The 17,289-nt window shown below is 43.6% G+C and overlaps 1 protein-coding gene across 1 annotated transcript; it reads left to right on the top strand.

The window, feature by feature from the left end:
* Positions 1-201: 201 nt before the first annotated feature.
* On the top strand, positions 202-5,765 carry LOC141781053 (inward rectifier potassium channel 2-like). Its single transcript, XM_074656561.1, has 2 exons — positions 202-357; positions 2,528-5,765. The coding sequence occupies exon 2, from the start codon at positions 2,765-2,767 to the stop codon at positions 4,079-4,081; it is 1,317 nt and encodes a 438-aa protein (XP_074512662.1). The 5' UTR covers positions 202-357; positions 2,528-2,764; the 3' UTR covers positions 4,082-5,765.
* The last annotated feature ends 11,524 nt before the right edge of the window (positions 5,766-17,289 follow it).

The raw sequence follows: 17,289 nt of genomic DNA, 5'->3' as shown, positions 1-17,289 counted from the left end.
CCAGCGTCCCTTTGAGATAAGGGGGTCTTCCCTCTGACAGATGATGTATATGTGTGTATCATCCATGTGGGCTCAGAGACGCTCAAACAGGCGCTGCGGCTTCCTATTGGCTGCCGCTGCCACAGTGGGCGGGGCTAAAGGCACACGTGTTTTTAAAGTCTGTCTTTGCAACGACAAACATCTTCTTCAGTATTGCTGCAGAGGGTTATGGCACAATTTGCAGCGCCAGACGGGAAGCTGAGTGAACATCATAAAAGAGCAGCACAAATAAAAGGGACGCATGCAGTGAGCATATCTGGAGCATATGGGACTTATTATAACAAGGAAACGGCAGATTTGCATCGCAAGGACCAACAGGTAAGTGTAATAAACAGGACACATTTATCTGTAATAACGAGAGGGATGTGGAGTGAGAAATAGAGCTACACTCTGCAATGTAGTCTCACTGTAAAATGCTAAAACATGTCCTGTAATAAGATTAAATCCTGGAAAAGTATTATTATTATTATTATTATTATTATTATTATTACTATTATTATTAGATGCTTTTGCCATTGTAAATTGCAGGTTGTAGACAGGATGATCTGTAATTTGCCCTTAATTTGAACTATACTGCATCTCATGTCTGTGCCTGAGCTGTATTTTATAATCCTGACCCTGCAGAGTAAAAATACAAAAATATTATTTAACTTAAATATCTGAAATTAAATAGGCCGCTTTTGTAAAAGTATAGGTGTTGCAAAAGCTTACAACAAAAGATGCTGTCTGTCTGCTGAATGACTGGCCATAGTTATTGATTGGTGTAATAAAAAATAGAGCAGCTTTATGTAACCAGTTTCCATCTGCCTCAGCTGTTGGCTCTAATTGAGAACACATGCAAAACAAACAATCACAGGTTGTGCAGCCTCTGGAAGCCTTGGTCTGTCACCATGCACATATACCCACCTGCAGTAAGAAGTGTTAAAAGCTCATGTGACAAAGAAACCTGGTTGCAATGAGAGGAGGAGAGAGCTGATGAGCTCAGTGGCATCAAAACCACAAATGTTAAAGATTTTGATTCACACTGGAGGGGGTCACCTGTGTTAGAAATTTATGTTTACTGCAGGCTGTTCTGGATAAAAGTATTTTGATCTTTACTTCTCTCCAAAACTACGTCTAAACTATGTGCATTATGTGCAGTTTGCCTTGTTTCAGTGCCACAATCCATTAAAAAAATACTTAAACAAAAAGGTGACTGAATGGCCAGCATGCTCATGAGGGTAAACTGTACTTAAGGAATAATAAATAAAGAAACATTACTTGTAGCAAGTCTTTCTCACTAAGAAAATTTAAGTAATTTGTGAAAAAGAAATTAGGAGATGAATATAGCATTTTCAGTATTATATAAAATCCATCAAACATAAATACTTGGCATCATTTCAGCTATAAATGAATGGAGCCCCATGTTCCCAATAGTGTGCGTGACAGGTTGCTATTTGTAGTTGACCCAGCCGTGACATCATTAGTGGAGCAAAACAAAGATGGTGCAGGAGGGATTTAGGACCATATCCTGCACATCTTGTCCCACATGACTTCTGATCACCTTCAGGACACTTTAATAAAAAATGACCTACGGCAACAACCTTTTTGACATCTGCACCGTGTTTCCAAAACTAAATCATTTTATTCAGAGTATTTACTGAAAAAACGCCTCCTAGACTTAATGGATCTTTTCACTTGGACACAACTGACCCTTACATGATTCGAAAGTGGAGGTGGGGAGTTATTTTGGCACTTGCAGAGCATGTCTGGCTGACCGCGGCCTTTTGTAGCCTGTGGTGTTGCATTTTAATGGACCTCTCTTGCCACACACACAGACACCAAGTCAATAGCTTTTCTAATTTAGCTGCCCTTGTTGCTCTATTACATTATGATGCAAGGTTACTGTTGCTTTCAGAGAAAGCGACCCATGTTCTCCGAAATGCTGCAAGGTTCATTAAATCCTGTTCCATGATGTGCAAACTGGAGTTATGAGTTAGTTTTGGCTATGTGTTATTGACCTTGATAACAGAGATTCAATAGCATTAATGGAATAAGTAGTGCAATAAATGCGTGCAACATGTTATAACATTGCATCTGCACAGAGCTGCTACTTGTATCTCTGTTCCAGCGGCTCTCTGGATTAACATGAACTTGATCTGTAATTTGACTCAGCTCCCCATGGACTGACCTGCCTAATTAATACTTACATTAAGCAGGGTAAACATCCTTTCCCACTTTGTCAGCTATCTAAGTGCTTGAATAATATTTTTTTAATCTACTACTGATAATGCATGTAAAGTACAATGCATTCCCTGTGCTCTCTGTCTGCACTGCGCACACTGTTTGTATAATTGTCTGTGTATGCAAGAATAGCGCTGCTAACTTTGAGTGTACACTGCATTATTTAGACAGCAGGTAACCACACACCCACATACACTGATCTTTGCTCTGGTTCCTGCCAATTACTTTAAAACTGTTTTTCTCTCTCTGTCTGTAATTTCCACAGCCCACTTCACTGATGAGGTCCAAAGCAGTCGCCAGATAGGAGTGACCCGCCCTCGCCAAAGGCGCACAGAAGCACGGGCCCGCTCTCCCCCTTTCCCTGCAGGATCTAGTCCTGCCGTCCACATTTTCTGCTCAAGTTTGTCCCCGGGATCATTCGAAACTGTTTCTCCAACGCTTCTACCAAAAACTTAGACTGTTTTCCAAAGCAGAATTGGCCCAGCCCTCCCAGGCGGAAGCAATGGGGAGTGTGCGAAGCCACCGGTACAGCATCGTGTCCTCTGAGGAAGACGGCATGAAGCTGGCCACCATTGCCGTCCCGAACGGCTACGGGAACGGCAACGTCAACAAGGTGCACACAGAGCGCAAGCATCAGAGCCGCTTCGTCAGGAAGGATGGCCACTGCAACGTGCAGTTTATCAATATGAGCGAGAAAGGCCAGCGGTACCTGGCAGATATCTTCACCACCTGCGTGGACGTCCGCTGGCGCTGGATGCTGCTCATATTCTGCCTTTCGTTTATGCTGTCATGGTTGTTTTTTGGCTTCATCTTCTGGGTGGTGGCTCTCTGTTATGGGGACTTGGAGAATAAGACTCAGAGGTGTGTTTCCAATGTGAACAGCTTCACCGCTGCCTTCTTGTTCTCAGTGGAGACCCAAACCACTATTGGCTATGGTTACCGCTACGTGAAGGAGGAGTGCCCCATTGCGGTCTTCATGGTCGTCTTCCAAAGCATTGTGGGCTGCATCATCGATGCTTTCATCATCGGTGCGGTCATGGCCAAGATGGCCAAGCCCAAGAAGAGGAACGAGACCCTGGTGTTCAGCCATTATGCAACAATGGCTATGAGGGACGGTAAACTTTGCCTGATGTGGCGCGTGGGGAACCTCAGGAAGAGTCACCTGGTGGAGGCCCACGTCAGGGCCCAGCTCCTTAAGTCCCGCACCACCGCCGAGGGAGAGTTCATCCCTCTGGATCAGGTAGACATTGACGTGGGCTTCGATAGTGGCATCGACAGAATCTTCCTGGTGTCTCCGATCACCATCGTGCACGAGATCGACGAGGACAGCCCATTCTACGAGATGAGCAGACAGGAGCTGGAGACGTCAGAGTTTGAGATCGTGGTGATCCTGGAGGGCATGGTGGAGGCCACAGCCATGACGACTCAGTGTCGGAGCTCCTACGTGGCCAGCGAGATCCTCTGGGGCTACCGCTTCGAGCCGGTGCTCTTCGAAGAAAAGAACTACTACAAAGTGGACTATTCCCGCTTTAACAACACGTACAAGGTGCCCAGCACGCCCAGCTGTAGCGCCAGGGAGCTAGCCGAGAAGAAGTCCGACGCCTCCAGCTCGAGGAACTCCTTTTGCTACGAGAACGAGGTGGCTCTCCAGAAAGTTGAGATGGAGGAGGAGTTCGAGGAGGAGGAAAACAGGGAGATGAGGGGCGTCGAGGTCGGCGCACTGGAGGACACAATCACAGATGTGGTGTCAGACTCTGAATGCAATCTGGACTCTTTGCCTTTAGAATCAAGGCCTTTGACAGCAGAATCAGAAATATGACTAAAGAAGGGTTAAAAACTACCACAGGGTACGTTAAAGCGAATGAATTTGGTCCTGACGGCAGTTCTTTATAATGCATGACAGTTTGTAAAAGACTGTGATCTGAGTATGAAGTTCTCTATGCAGAAGCTTACGCACAAGGCACCATGGGCATCCAGACATGTCGTATTGTTTATGGTGAAAGTGGTGATAAATGAGCTGGTTGCATGGAGCTGGAGACATGAAATGGGTCAGATGCCTTCACTTACACACTGTGTGCAGTCTGCCCTTCATAAAATATTTTAGTAGAATAGCCAATTGGGTTAAAAAAAAAAAGTTTGTTAGTAAATTCTAATTTATTCAAGTGCATCCTGGGTATAATAGGTCTTTTTTGTGTGACCTAAACGTCACATAAGATTGTGACTGACTAAAAAAATTAAAGATAGATAAAAAACAAAACAAAGATTTGAACATGAAACTTTGAGATTTATTTTCAAATGCCAACCTAAATCTATATATTTTTTAGTCATTTTAAGGCGACTAAAAACCTGCACAAAGGCTGCTGTTTGTTAATGAGCTGGTCTCTTAGCAGAGTATATTTACAGTCCTCCTCAGCGTGGTGGTCTCGGTGTTGCTCTCATGGTGGCGTGACGCAGGAAAGAAATGCCTCACGCAGATTACAAGCACACTATGCTCCTCAGCCTCATCCTCTTGTCCAAGTATAGCATCTCTTGCATGGTGTGCCTTAACAAAAGCTTCAGTCCCAGCAGAGGCACACACTGCAATAGATGTCGCAGGAAGGAGAAGCATTAAGAGGTGGTTTACTGTGCAGTATACCGCCACTCCAGGTCTTCATGTTCTTATGTGCAATAAAAGGTCAGCGGTAGAACGCGTCAGGAAGCTCAACCCCTGAGCCGAGGTTATGAATGTCGACGATAAAAGTGCTGCTAAGTTACATATTGTATGTTTTAGAGGGAGCCAAAATGTATTATTTGTCTTTTAAAGTATCCATTTTGAAGATTGCAGCCTATAATGTTATTTCTAGACGTAGACGAGCATGATTCTGTCAGTGTGTTTTCCAAAGCTTTAGTGCACTTTCTCTTTTTTCCTCACCAGAGAATCCCATAACAACAGAGATTATTACCCAAAGCCAAATGTGTACATATATATAAGAGACAACAACCGTCACTCATCTGTTAGTTGATTTAAAAAACTGAACTTTTCCTCATCTAACCTCATCTGGTTAGCTGAAACATTGGAGTTACTTGAGTTGATTTCGATGTATATTAACATCAGTGTTCTTGGCGTGGCGGACGTGCAGAATCGGGTCTTGTGAAGTTATTTCTGAATGGACCCTTTGCTTTCTAAAGATCAAGTCTGCTGATTAATATTTCAGTTACAATATAGCACATTAGACTTCAGTCTCACGCGAGATTGAGTTTTTTAACAGTTATTGTGACACATTCATGCTTAGATCAGTGGAAGCCAGGACACTGTACCGCTTCTCTGGTAAGGAAATCATTCAATTAAAACATTTGATGTGTTCTCACATTGACTTCTCCTGTCTTAGCTCTTTATTTTTCTACCAGGGTCTTCCCACCTTCCTGCACAAACCAGTCTGTACAGATTTTTTTTTTATCTTTTGTAAATTATTATGCAAATACTGTATATTGATATTGCAGTTGTTGAAAACAGTTTATGTCCTTTTTTCAATAAAAATGCAAAAAAAGAAATCATTATGAAGTTGATGCTTTGATTGTAAACAACAAATCAGCAGATGATGTATGACCTTTTAACTTATTAACAATTATTAGCCATCGTTCTGTTTTTAAGCGATGCATCCGCAGTGTACTGTGCAAGAATTTTCCAAGGATTTGCATTTTGACCCAAAACGTGTGACATCTGGAGGCCAGCTCGACTGTTTTAGCTGTAGCTCCTCTAATTTGGAGCCGCGGCCCAAATTCCAGGCTGCTGGCTGTCAGGGCTCGCATCATCATTTACTATAATTCACCAAACTGACTCACTCCAGTTCTGCGAAGGCCCACAGAGACCCCATGCTATATCAGTCGGCTTCGCTGGAAGTCATTTTCAGTGACAGTAATGGAAAGAACACCTCATTCCTCCTTCTTCTCCCAATCTCTTCCCTTAAACTGTGGAAAATAAGTGTATTCTGCACTACTGAGTGTCTTGAGGCATGGTGTCACAATTGCAGGAGTATACTGTAGAATTAATTTCTCTCAAAGCCACAGTAATAATGTTCACCTTTTTTATGATTTTCAAATGATAAATAAAAAGTGATCTGTCTACAAAACACACAGATTGCATAACACAACAGGATGCAGCCAGCATTGTGTGAACACCAGCTCCTCTAATCCATCATAAATATGCACTAAACACTGTTACAGTAGATGTGATCAATATGGTTGAATCAGAGGTGAACGTGGGTATGACGGATCTGTCAGCAAATTTAGTTAGTTTCCATTCACAGCTGCATTCTGCCAACATGAGACGTAGTCGAGGGATCTATTGATCAGACACGTCCGCAGGGAGGCAGTGAGCCGATTTGATTTGGTTCTACATAGGAAGTGGATGCTGCCTCAGGGCTTTTTCCACATTAGCCAAAGAAACTGCCACAAAGCTCCAGCTTGGAGTCGAAATGGGGACTGTCCCTTTTCTGTTTAGAAAAGAAATTTATATTAATTCTCACCAAGTCATCAAGCCTCTCATTGCTTTTATTGTAAAAGCGGATGAAGTTTTTTCTGCAGTGAGGTTGGTTACGTGAAAAAATTGGATCACTCAGTTCCAGCTTCCTTTCAAAAGTATCCTCTGGACTTGAGCAACGTCACACCTGAACTCCTGTAACCCCTGACATGACGTTTAACTGAACAAGGTGGTGGCTGTTCAGTCCGTGCCGTGTGCACTGTTTGAAAGACATTGACAGCCAGAGTTGGCCAGAGAGCTCCTGTCGATAATGCTGATGACGTCTCTCTGGCGAATTCCCCTGAACCGGCTTATTAACAACAGGCTGATCAGCTTGACCTTCAGATCAGATGGATGAATGAATGTAAACATAAACAATTCGTCAGCACTTCCAATGGAGAAAACGTGATGATATGCCCTCTAGGGTGGCCTTCCAGTGGAGAAAACCTGATGAAGTACCCTCTATGGTTGCCTTCCAGTGGAGAAAACATGATGAAGTGTCTTCTAGAGTGCCCTTCCAGTGGAGAAAGTGTGATGAAGTGTCTTCTAGAGTGCCCTTCCAGTGGAGAAAGTGTGATGAAGTGCCCTCTATGGTGGCCTTCCTGTAGAGAAAATGTGATGGAGTGCCCTCTAGGATGGCCTTTCAGTGGAGAAAACATGATGAAGGGGCCTCTAGGGTGGCCTTCCAGTAGAGAAAATGTTATGAAGTGCCCTCTAGCGTGGCCTTCCAGTGGAGACAATTTTATGAAGTGCTCTCTAGGGTGTCCTTGTAGTGGAGAAAACACGATGAAGTGCTTTCTGGGTGCCCTTCCAGTAGAGAAAACGTGATGAAGTGCCCTCTAGGGTGCCTTCCAGTGGAGAAAATGTGATGAAGAGCCCTCTATGGTGCCCCTCCAGTGGAGAAAACATGAAGAAGTGCCCTCTAGGATGGCTTCCAGTGAAGAAAATATGAAGTGCCCTCTAGCGTGGCCTTCCAGTAGAGAAAATGGGATAAAGTGCCCTCTAGGGTGTCCTTGTAGTGGAGAAAACATGATGAAGTGGCCTTCCAGTAGAGAAAACATGATGAAGTGCCCTCTAGGGTGCCTTCCAGTGGAGACAATGTGATGAAGAGCCCTCTATGGTGCCCCTCCAGTGGAGAAAACATGATGAAGTGCCCTCTAGGTTGGCCTTCCAGTAGAGAAAACATGATGAAATGCCCTCTAGGGTGGCCTTCCAGTGGAAAAGTGCGATGAACAGCCCTCTAGGTTGGTCTTAAAATGGAGAAAACATGATGCAGTGCCATACAGGCTGCCCTACATGCTAGAACAAATTCTGCGCTCTAGTACCCCACCGCATGCAGCTGGTGCCCCTTCCCCTCAGACAGCCTGTGTCCGCCACTGGTCACAGTATCAGTATTTTGGACAGGAAAACACATATAGGCAGGCAGACATATTCCATGCACCAGACCTCAGCACGAACCGATAAAACATAAAGATATGATCAGTGGAAATGTGGCATTTGTCCTCTCGTTACCCTTTGTAAAAGCTCTGAAACACCCCTGGTTTATCTCAGTGACTGTCACTTAGAGACAGTTTATACACATAATTTTAGAGAGTGTTAAAATCACAGGCATATTTATCATTCAGGAGGAAGTGTATGTAGTCTGGACAAGGTCTTTCCTGAACATATTTATAATACAGGTTATTATATAAGAAAAATGATCTGACATAATCTTATGTGGGGCACATCCACAGCCTGCAACATTATAAATAGCCGTAACTGTATGTGTTTGGCCTAAATTCATGTCTTGTGTGTGCCGCTGAGGTCAGAAAACAATATGTGTCAGATAGAAGAGTATTATATTTAAGTCGACGGAGGTTCTCAGTCATCTAGGTCATGAGATATCGAGAAGAAGTAAGTCACTGGACTGAAAAGAGGTAAAGTTCAGTACATGACTAAACCGAAGCAGGTTTATCCCACCATCACAGACTTTGTTTCCAGCCATCTAACAGATGTGACGTCTCTGTTACACCGGGCCTCTCCAGTTATTGTTACTTCCGAGAAAGCGGCGTGATAATCTTGACTGTAAAGGAAAGCAGTCGTAGCAGTGACGTTCACGAATTGTAACCATTCAGTCAAAATGACTTATTGCTTCAACAAGTCTGGAAGTGGGACAGAACCCGCAAACTTTTCTCAAGAGGATGAAAGCAGAGTGCAAGTCTGAGGCATGGGCTTGACCTTGGTTATGACAAGCATATAACTCACGCAACATGTTCTCTTCATGGCGAGGTCGGAACTAACGGCCGGCTGTAGCCTGTGTTCGGATACAGTTGGGTCACTTAGACTGGGAGTACCACAGAAATAACTCATGATGCAGTTACGAGTTATCATTATTGGTTTTCAGCATTGCCATCTGAAGCTTTGACATGACATGACAAACAAATCACCATAACACATCTTCCTAGAGTGCAATGGAATCAGATTAGGTAATTACATAATTCTGATGACGTGGCAATTGTGTAAGTCCTCTGGTGGGTGTGATGGTGCAGCAGAGACCTGCTGTCTCATGCAGCCAGCCGATGATGGCAGATGAGGACTGGTGGCACGGGGGGGCAAATCACTGATATTCACTTACCCTTTTTAAACTGTAACTTCGAGGGTCATCATGTTAGCCAACATGCTCCAAGCACACATGGGTGAAGTATACAGCAGTTAATGTGGTCGGGGTGTATTTAAATACCTCATATACACCAGCTATGACAGTGGGAGGCTGGTATTGTTTTCACATTGTGAGTCTGTGTGTCATCATGGCAAAATGTGGTCCTGGAGACACCTACTGTTGTGGGAACTACCACTGAGGTGGTTTTGAGTACTTTGCTAGGTGTTTATATGTCTGTCTGTTTGATTTGACATTTGATATTGAGGGGGAAAAAAATCTGAGATTTTGAGAATAAAGTCATAATATTTCAAGAAAAAAAAGTCGTAATATCAGGAAAATAAAGTCATAACTTTACGAGAAAAAACGTAATTTCCTCTTTCACAAAAGAGGTAATTTCCCCATCAGGTCCGTGTCGTTCTTTCTTCAGAATAAACACAGTTTCTTTCACAATCTTTTCAAGGTCCTGATACTGATGATAATGTGGTGCTGATGTGCCAAAAGATTAAGTATTTCATTATTTGTGAAACCTAAACTAAAATGTAACTTCACAAGATGCTCCACGTTCCTCATTTTCACACAGGCGGAACGCTGCTCCATTTCCCCTCTAAAATAACACGGAAAATGACTACTTTATTGTATTATGACTTTGTAGGGGGACAGGAAGTGGGGGCACGCCTCTGGCTCGATTTGGCATTGTGGCTGGTGTGATCCCATTGCAAGATGGTCTCTGTTTGAAGCTAGGGTTGGTATTGTTCTTCACAAATATTTCTGTTATATTTGTTGAAATTCTCTGTACATCCTGACCCGCAATCAATAAATCAAATGCTCTGACAAAAAAAGGAAAAAAATCCAGTATCTGTTGCTGTTGCAGGACTGTAATGAGACAGGCCACCCGTCCAACAACTGTTACTGTGAGAACTAACAATTACCATGTTTGTTGTTTACGTTCATTATATGTTTATGTTCATAATAATGATTTTGGGGGAGGTTTTTTTTCTTGCAAATGAAAGCCTTTAATAAAGGCTTACAAAAATTTGCTTTGTTGTAAACCTACATGTTTCTATGCAATTAATACATTCAGCGATGAAGCCTAATTTGGGTCTCTGAGGTGTTAGAATACACTCAAGGACTTTTTGTTTCGATGCATACAGTTTTACAGTACAACTTTAAAGGACTGGAGTATCAGATCACAGATGAATGTGCTCCACCAAACAGCTGTCACACTTGCCTAAATCTTCTGTGTGTGTGTAAAGGGGATTCCTGGCTAGTGATGGGGTAACTCTTTTTAGTGTCAGGTTTGGTTTACTATTTCTAATTTAGTAGTTTTTCTTATTTCTGTCACATATCTTTTAATACTTTCATATTTCACCACAACACTTTTGACAGCTAAAAACATGAATATGTTATCCTCTAAACTGCAGTGTTAGCCTCTTTATAAACAGTCTGTTATCTCCCTCTTTCTCCATTTTGCTCGCTTATTTTCCCCCGCTTATATTTAATCATACTTTCACATTTTTTGAACTAGAATAACCTTACACATGCAAACAAACGCACACTCTCACACGCACCTGCTGACACTCATTTTGGCTCCATCTTCGACAGCTGAGTGTCTCATGACACCCGGGGGAGGAATAGGAGAATCCAGCAGGTACAATATGTTGGACAAGATTCAGGCTCTTTCCATTCCCCCGCGCCTGCTGAAAGACAATATGTATATTCATTCACGATGGGTGTGTCTCTGGTCACACAAGCAGCAACAAAAAGGCATTCGGCACGTAGCAGCTCACATGTCATCATGTGTGTTTAATCAAATATATCTACGTTAATGTCTGACATGCTGCTGTCTGCACGTTGTCATCGGGGCAGAACACATTTACAGTCTCACGTCGCTGTCAGTGACTGCTCGTCTATTCATGCCGCTGACCTTTTACCCTCCTGGCTCAGGCTCCTCTGACCTTGACAAATACATCCAGAGCCAGGAAACAAAAGCGATACCTATATGCACATTGTTGGCTCTTGACCACATTGTAATGAGAGGACTTGGCTCTGTGTGGCCTTGCACTTTGTTGCCTATAATGGAGGCGCATCAGCAAGTGAGCCACAACAGTTAACACCAAGCCTCCCTGACTTCCATTTATGACGCCTGACTCCATCATAACGAGGCCCTGCTGGCAACGTGGATCCACTAAAACTCAGCAGTAACACTTTTTTTCTTTCTCTCTCTACCTAAATGTTTCTCTTTCACTCTTCCATTTCTTTCTAAGATGATTTTTTTTATTTATTCTTGTTCCCACTGTGGTTATCCAGTAAGACGGAGTATAAGGGCCACATTGAGGAACAAATAAATAAATCTGAGATTTCGAGAATAAAGTCATAATATTACGAGAATAAAGTCAGAAGTTTACGAGAAATATAATTAAATTCTTTGTCTTTTGGCACGTCAGCACCACATTATGATAAGTAAGGACCCTGAAAAGATTGTGCAAGAAATTGTGTTTATTCTAAAGAAAGAATCACACAGTTCTGGGGAAAACTGCGTCTTTTGTGGAGGAGGAAATTACTGTTTTTCTTTCTTCTTTCTTCTTTATTCTCGTAATGTTACCACTTTTTTTCTTGAAATAGTATGACTTTATTCTCATTAAATTACAACTTTTGTCTCGTACTATGACTTTATTCTCAAAATCTCAGATTTTTTCCCCCTTCAATGTGGCCCTAATACTCTGTCGTTCCAGCTCGTTCTGATTTCCAGGGCGTCAAATACCGGCGTTTTATAACGGCCGTCGGCGTTCGATACGGCCGCTAAAGGTTGCCTTAAGCTTTCCATTAACTACATTGTAAACCCATGCGCATCAATATTAAATGCACTGGGTGTGTGGTGACGTAGCCTACAGAGCAAAAAACACACCGGGTGGGTGGCGAGGGGAGATGGATGGGTCAAACAAACACAAGGCTTCCATTCAGGAGACCGCTGTTCGTGTCCCGTGCGTTACGTTACTATCAGCTGATCATTCGCGCCCCGTGTTCACAAAGTTCAGCGTCATTTTCACTGTACAAACGTAGTAATTTTAAGCCCAACCATGTTGTTTTTTCCTAAACCTAACTATAGTGGTTTTATTGCCTGAACCTAAGCAAGTGTTTTTGTTTACTTCACAACATTTAAGCACGTGTTTCCTGCGACCGAAAAGTGACGCCGAGGGGTCTGACAAAGCATCAGTATACAGTATGATGAGTTGGGCCAAGTCTCTCTCCCAAATTAACGACCCTCAAAGCCTGGAAAGTAACGATGAAATAAGAATATAAAAAAGTCTTTCCAAAACATGGGAATTTAAAGGACAGGGGATACTTGAGAGGGGCTTGTTTATGATGACAGCTGAGGAGAGATGGATACCTCTGAACTGTGTCCAGCCCTTCAGTAGTAGATTAGATAAAAGGTTACCGCCAAACTGGTCTTGCCAGCCAGCCACTATGTTAATACACTAGGGACCACCGACTGTAAGTCCCCAAACGCTGCATTGCATTCATGTGGGCTGTGACATAATCAAAGTATATTTTCTTAAGATTACAATCTTTAAAGGTTGATATATCAGGGAATATCAACTTGAATATGCACGAATACCATGTTACATATATTTCCTCCGGGGAGTTTGGACACTAATGTGATAATTTCCTACCCACGTACTCCCGTCCTTCCCCCGAGGATTCACTTTGACCACAAGCCTGTTATCTGTAACCTGCTCTGCTGCTGGCCAAACACGCTCGCTCGATGTCGTGGACCTGTTTTTGTGAATGGAGCTGACGTCTTTCCACTGAATGTGTGACACATCAGCCCCCTCAGGACGAAAGCAGCTTCCGTACCTAAAAGAGCCAAGAAAGGCCCAGAGCCAAGGTTACTATAACGATATCTGGGCAACCGGCGACGTCATCTCCAGCGTGGATCCCTCTGGAGGAGAGACAGAGGGAGAAACTTGGAATCAATCTCATGTTGTTTGTTCTGTGTCCAAAGATAGATGAGGATGGTGATAGTATGACATGGTTGATTATTTTAGGGGCTCATATTAGCAAAGCAAGTGGGAAATGCACAGCCTCCATGCTCCTTAATATTACTCCTTTTAACTGCATTTGTGACAGCTTTTATTCTACTTACTTGTAATGCATAATACAAGATGTGCTCATTTGATGTATTGTATCTGCTTTGATTTCAGGTTCCTTGTGTCCTTTCATGCTGGCTTACTGCCACTCTCACTGGGATCTCTTGAATAGAGCAGAGCCATCGTTAGGTTACCAGTGCTTTTTCTACTACGGCCAGTCAAAATGTCTGCTGTAAAAAAAGTAGGCTGGTATAAGTTGTGAATGAGTGATTGGGGAAGTGAGAACATGTGAGCAGGAGTTGAGGTACTAATGAGGGACAGGTGAAACTGATCAGGGCTGGGGCAGACAATCAAAACTGGTGGGAAAACACACAAAGGCAGGAAGTAAAACAAGGAAACAAACAGGATCATGACAACACATGCTTCCTAAAATGCTCATTACTTTGGTGTTTTATTTCTAATTTATTACCACATTTCCTCATGGGGGTTTAACTACTGTTACCACAGAGAAAATGTTGATATGTGTGCTTGGATGTTTGATGCAGCTTGGGAGCTGCATTTGCATTTAAATCACCCTGGATGCCTGCTAACGTCAGGTAGAAAGATACAGATCCCTGTCCAGAGCCAGCATAGCGGTCTCACACTGTAACTGTTACTCATGGGAGAGAGGAAGTAGGAGTTACAACAACACAGACACACAGAGAGAGAGAATCGGGGCACAAGGCAGAAGTGAATGTGATCATCCTCCTCCCCACTTTAGATTTAATTCACACAGAACAAGATTAGAGGATCCAATCAGTGGTGACATTGAGCCGGGCACCCGGTGGAATGGGACACCAGGGAGGCCTAATCATCCCCACTGCTCCGCTCTGCTGCGGCAAGCCAATCAAATCCCCTCCAGACGAAGCAGATGGTCGATATCATCTTCTCCCTTTTCTATGTGAGATTATCTCCTCGGCACCAAACCCTCACGGGTGGATGTTTACGGCGGTGGTGGCCTTTCTGCCATCCGTCTGCGGGATGCCGATGCTGGTGTTTCCCATGGTGTCAAGCTACCTGAGACCCAAAATGTACAGGCAGCGACGGGGTCCGTGATGTTCTCGGTGTGGTGCAGTGAACATCTTGTGCTGTATATGTGACTATAAACAGGAAGCTGACAAGGATGAAGTTTCATTTCAAATGAAATAAAAGCAATTTGTGTTGAGAAAACACCAACAAATTAGACACTTGACTGCATTTTTCTAGCCTATTAAATGACATCACTGTTAATAAGCAAACTCCTTCTAAAAATAGCAAGCGATTTCTTCAGTCTGCTCAGAATGCAATTTCTCCCAACAAGAAGATTATTCCTTACGTCACAACACAATTTTCTCTCCTGTCCTGAGATTACAGAGGTGGTTTATGCCTGGTTTAAGCACATAAGGAAAACAATACAGCATGTGACCTCCGTTTAGAAACTCCTCAGGGGAACGGGAGAGAGAGAGAGAGAGAGAGAGAGAGAGAGAGAGAGAGAGAGAGTGGGAAAAGGGTGACATGATGGGGCAATTTTCCTCCATGAGCAGTGATCAAAATCAAACACACAGGTTTATCTCACACACTATTATTATCAGCAGTGGCGGATTGAGGTGGTCAGGGGCCCCTAGGCTACTCTTTGTATGGGCCCCCCACCCTTACTCATCGGATAAGGAAAAATTCCCCCCAAAAAACACTTTTAACAGGGAAAAAAGAAAAAGTGGAAGAAACCTCAGGAAGAGCAACAGAGGAGGGATCCCCCTTCCAGGATGGAGAGACGTGCAAAAGATGTTGTGTGTACAGAGAAACAACATAATGAAAATACAACATAGACAATCCATGACAAAACATAATACATATAATGTGAACATATATGTGAGAAGGCGGATCCAGGAGGATGTCACCAAACAGATAGAGCCAGAGCAACACAACCTCCTTTCCATGCCAAATAGATAGAGCCAGAGCAACACAACCTCCTCTCCACGCCAAATAGATAGAGCCAGAGAAACACAACCTCCTCTCCACGCCAAATAGATAGAGCCAGAGAAACATTAACTCCTCTCCACACCAAACAAATAGAGCCAGAGCAACACGACCTCCTCTCCATGCCAAACAAATAGAGCCAGAGCAACACGACCTCCTCTCCATGCCAAACAAATAGAGCCAGAGCAACACGACCTCCTCTCCATGCCAAACAAATACAGCCAGAGCAATACGACCTCCTCTCCATGCCAAACAGATAAAGCCAGAGCAACACAACCTCCTCTCCATGCCAAACAGATAAAGCCAAAGCAACACGACCTCCTCTCCACGCCAAATAGATAGAGCCAGAGAAACACAACCTCCTCTCCACGCCAAATAGATAGAGCCAGAGAAACATTAACTCCTCTCCACACCAAACAAATAGAGCCAGAGCAACACGACCTCCTCTCCATGCCAAACAAATAGAGCCAGAGCAACACGACCTCCTCTCCATGCCAAACAAATAGAGCCAGAGCAACACGACCTCCTCTCCATGCCAAACAAATACAGCCAGAGCAATACGACCTCCTCTCCATGCCAAACAGATAAAGCCAGAGCAACACAACCTCCTCTTCATGCCAAACAGATAAAGCCAAAGCAACACGACCTCCTCTCCATGCCAAATAGATAGAGCCAGAGCAACACGACCTCCTCTCCACGCCAAGTAGATAGAGCCAGAGCAACACGACCTCTTCTCCGCACCAAAACAGATAGAGCCAGAGCAACACGACCTCCCCTCCACACCAAAACAGATAGAGCCAGAGTAGTGACGTATTATTTGAAAACCAAATTGACCTTTTGAACCTGGTCACATCATGGGGCCGGGTTCATAAGGTCAGCTGATTGGGTAGATGTGACCCACATCTATCCAATCAGCTGCTTAATATTTCACAACGTGGGGCCCCTAGGCTGCAGCCTAGGCCAGCCTGTGCATTAATCCACCCCAGATTATCAACCCTATCAGTTTAAAGGCAATGTGATTGCTATGTAATATGCAGCTAAATCAGTGCCCAAATATAGCTACCATTGTAAAACAAAAAGCAATTTACAACACTGACATATGTTCGTGCACTTCTGGAACAGCAAACACTCTCCTGGCATGATGCTACAGGAAAGGTCGGTTCTCCAGTGTGGTCTAATTAATGCACAAGAACCACAAGTGTAATGGAAGCCATCTCTACTCCAGTAGAGCGCTGAAAACAGGGCAAGATTTCCATGTACACCGAGAGGAACAGGTAACAGGAGAGGAGGGCGCGCCACTTTAGGACGTCCTCTCGCCAGCAGAGAGGGCTCAGTGTTACACCTGTGGGCTCAGGTAATCAATGTTGTATTCTAATCTCTTGACTTTTCTTGTCACTTACAACGCCGGACGAGGAGCACGAGGACCTGCCGATTAAAAGTCAAGCTGTCGGTATCAAGACGGGAAGAAGTACACAAGTCAAGGCCAGAAGTTTTAGTTTAAATCATGCTCTCACTATGCTGTAGTGGCTCGTTGTGCATGTGATGCATCATCTGCACTGTTTTGCCAACTTGAAAGATTACTTTGAAAAGGAGACAGAGCATACGACATCCCTTTTCCCAGAAACCAGGATTATTTGTGTCATTTAGATATTGGCAGATTTGGAAATAATCTGGACAAAAGTCAAACACTTTGCCAAGTCTATTTCAGGAACAATATAGCACATCATTCCATTCATGAGGGACGATTACTTTCCATCGCTAATGTGAAAAAATAAGTGAATGAGGGCATGTCGGGGGATATGGACACT

This window comes from Sebastes fasciatus, chromosome 13 (assembly GCF_043250625.1).
Source record: "Sebastes fasciatus isolate fSebFas1 chromosome 13, fSebFas1.pri, whole genome shotgun sequence".
Taxonomy (NCBI): Eukaryota; Metazoa; Chordata; class Actinopteri; order Perciformes; family Sebastidae; genus Sebastes; species Sebastes fasciatus.
The sequence above is the reverse complement of the archived record's forward strand: the minus strand, read 5'-3'. Positions and strand labels throughout refer to the sequence as shown.

What these genes read in the sequence shown, in the direction of transcription:
- LOC141781053 (XM_074656561.1), top strand. Translation starts at nt 2,765, where the DNA reads ATGGGGAGTGTGCGAAGCCACCGGTACAGCATCGTGTCCTCTGAGGAA.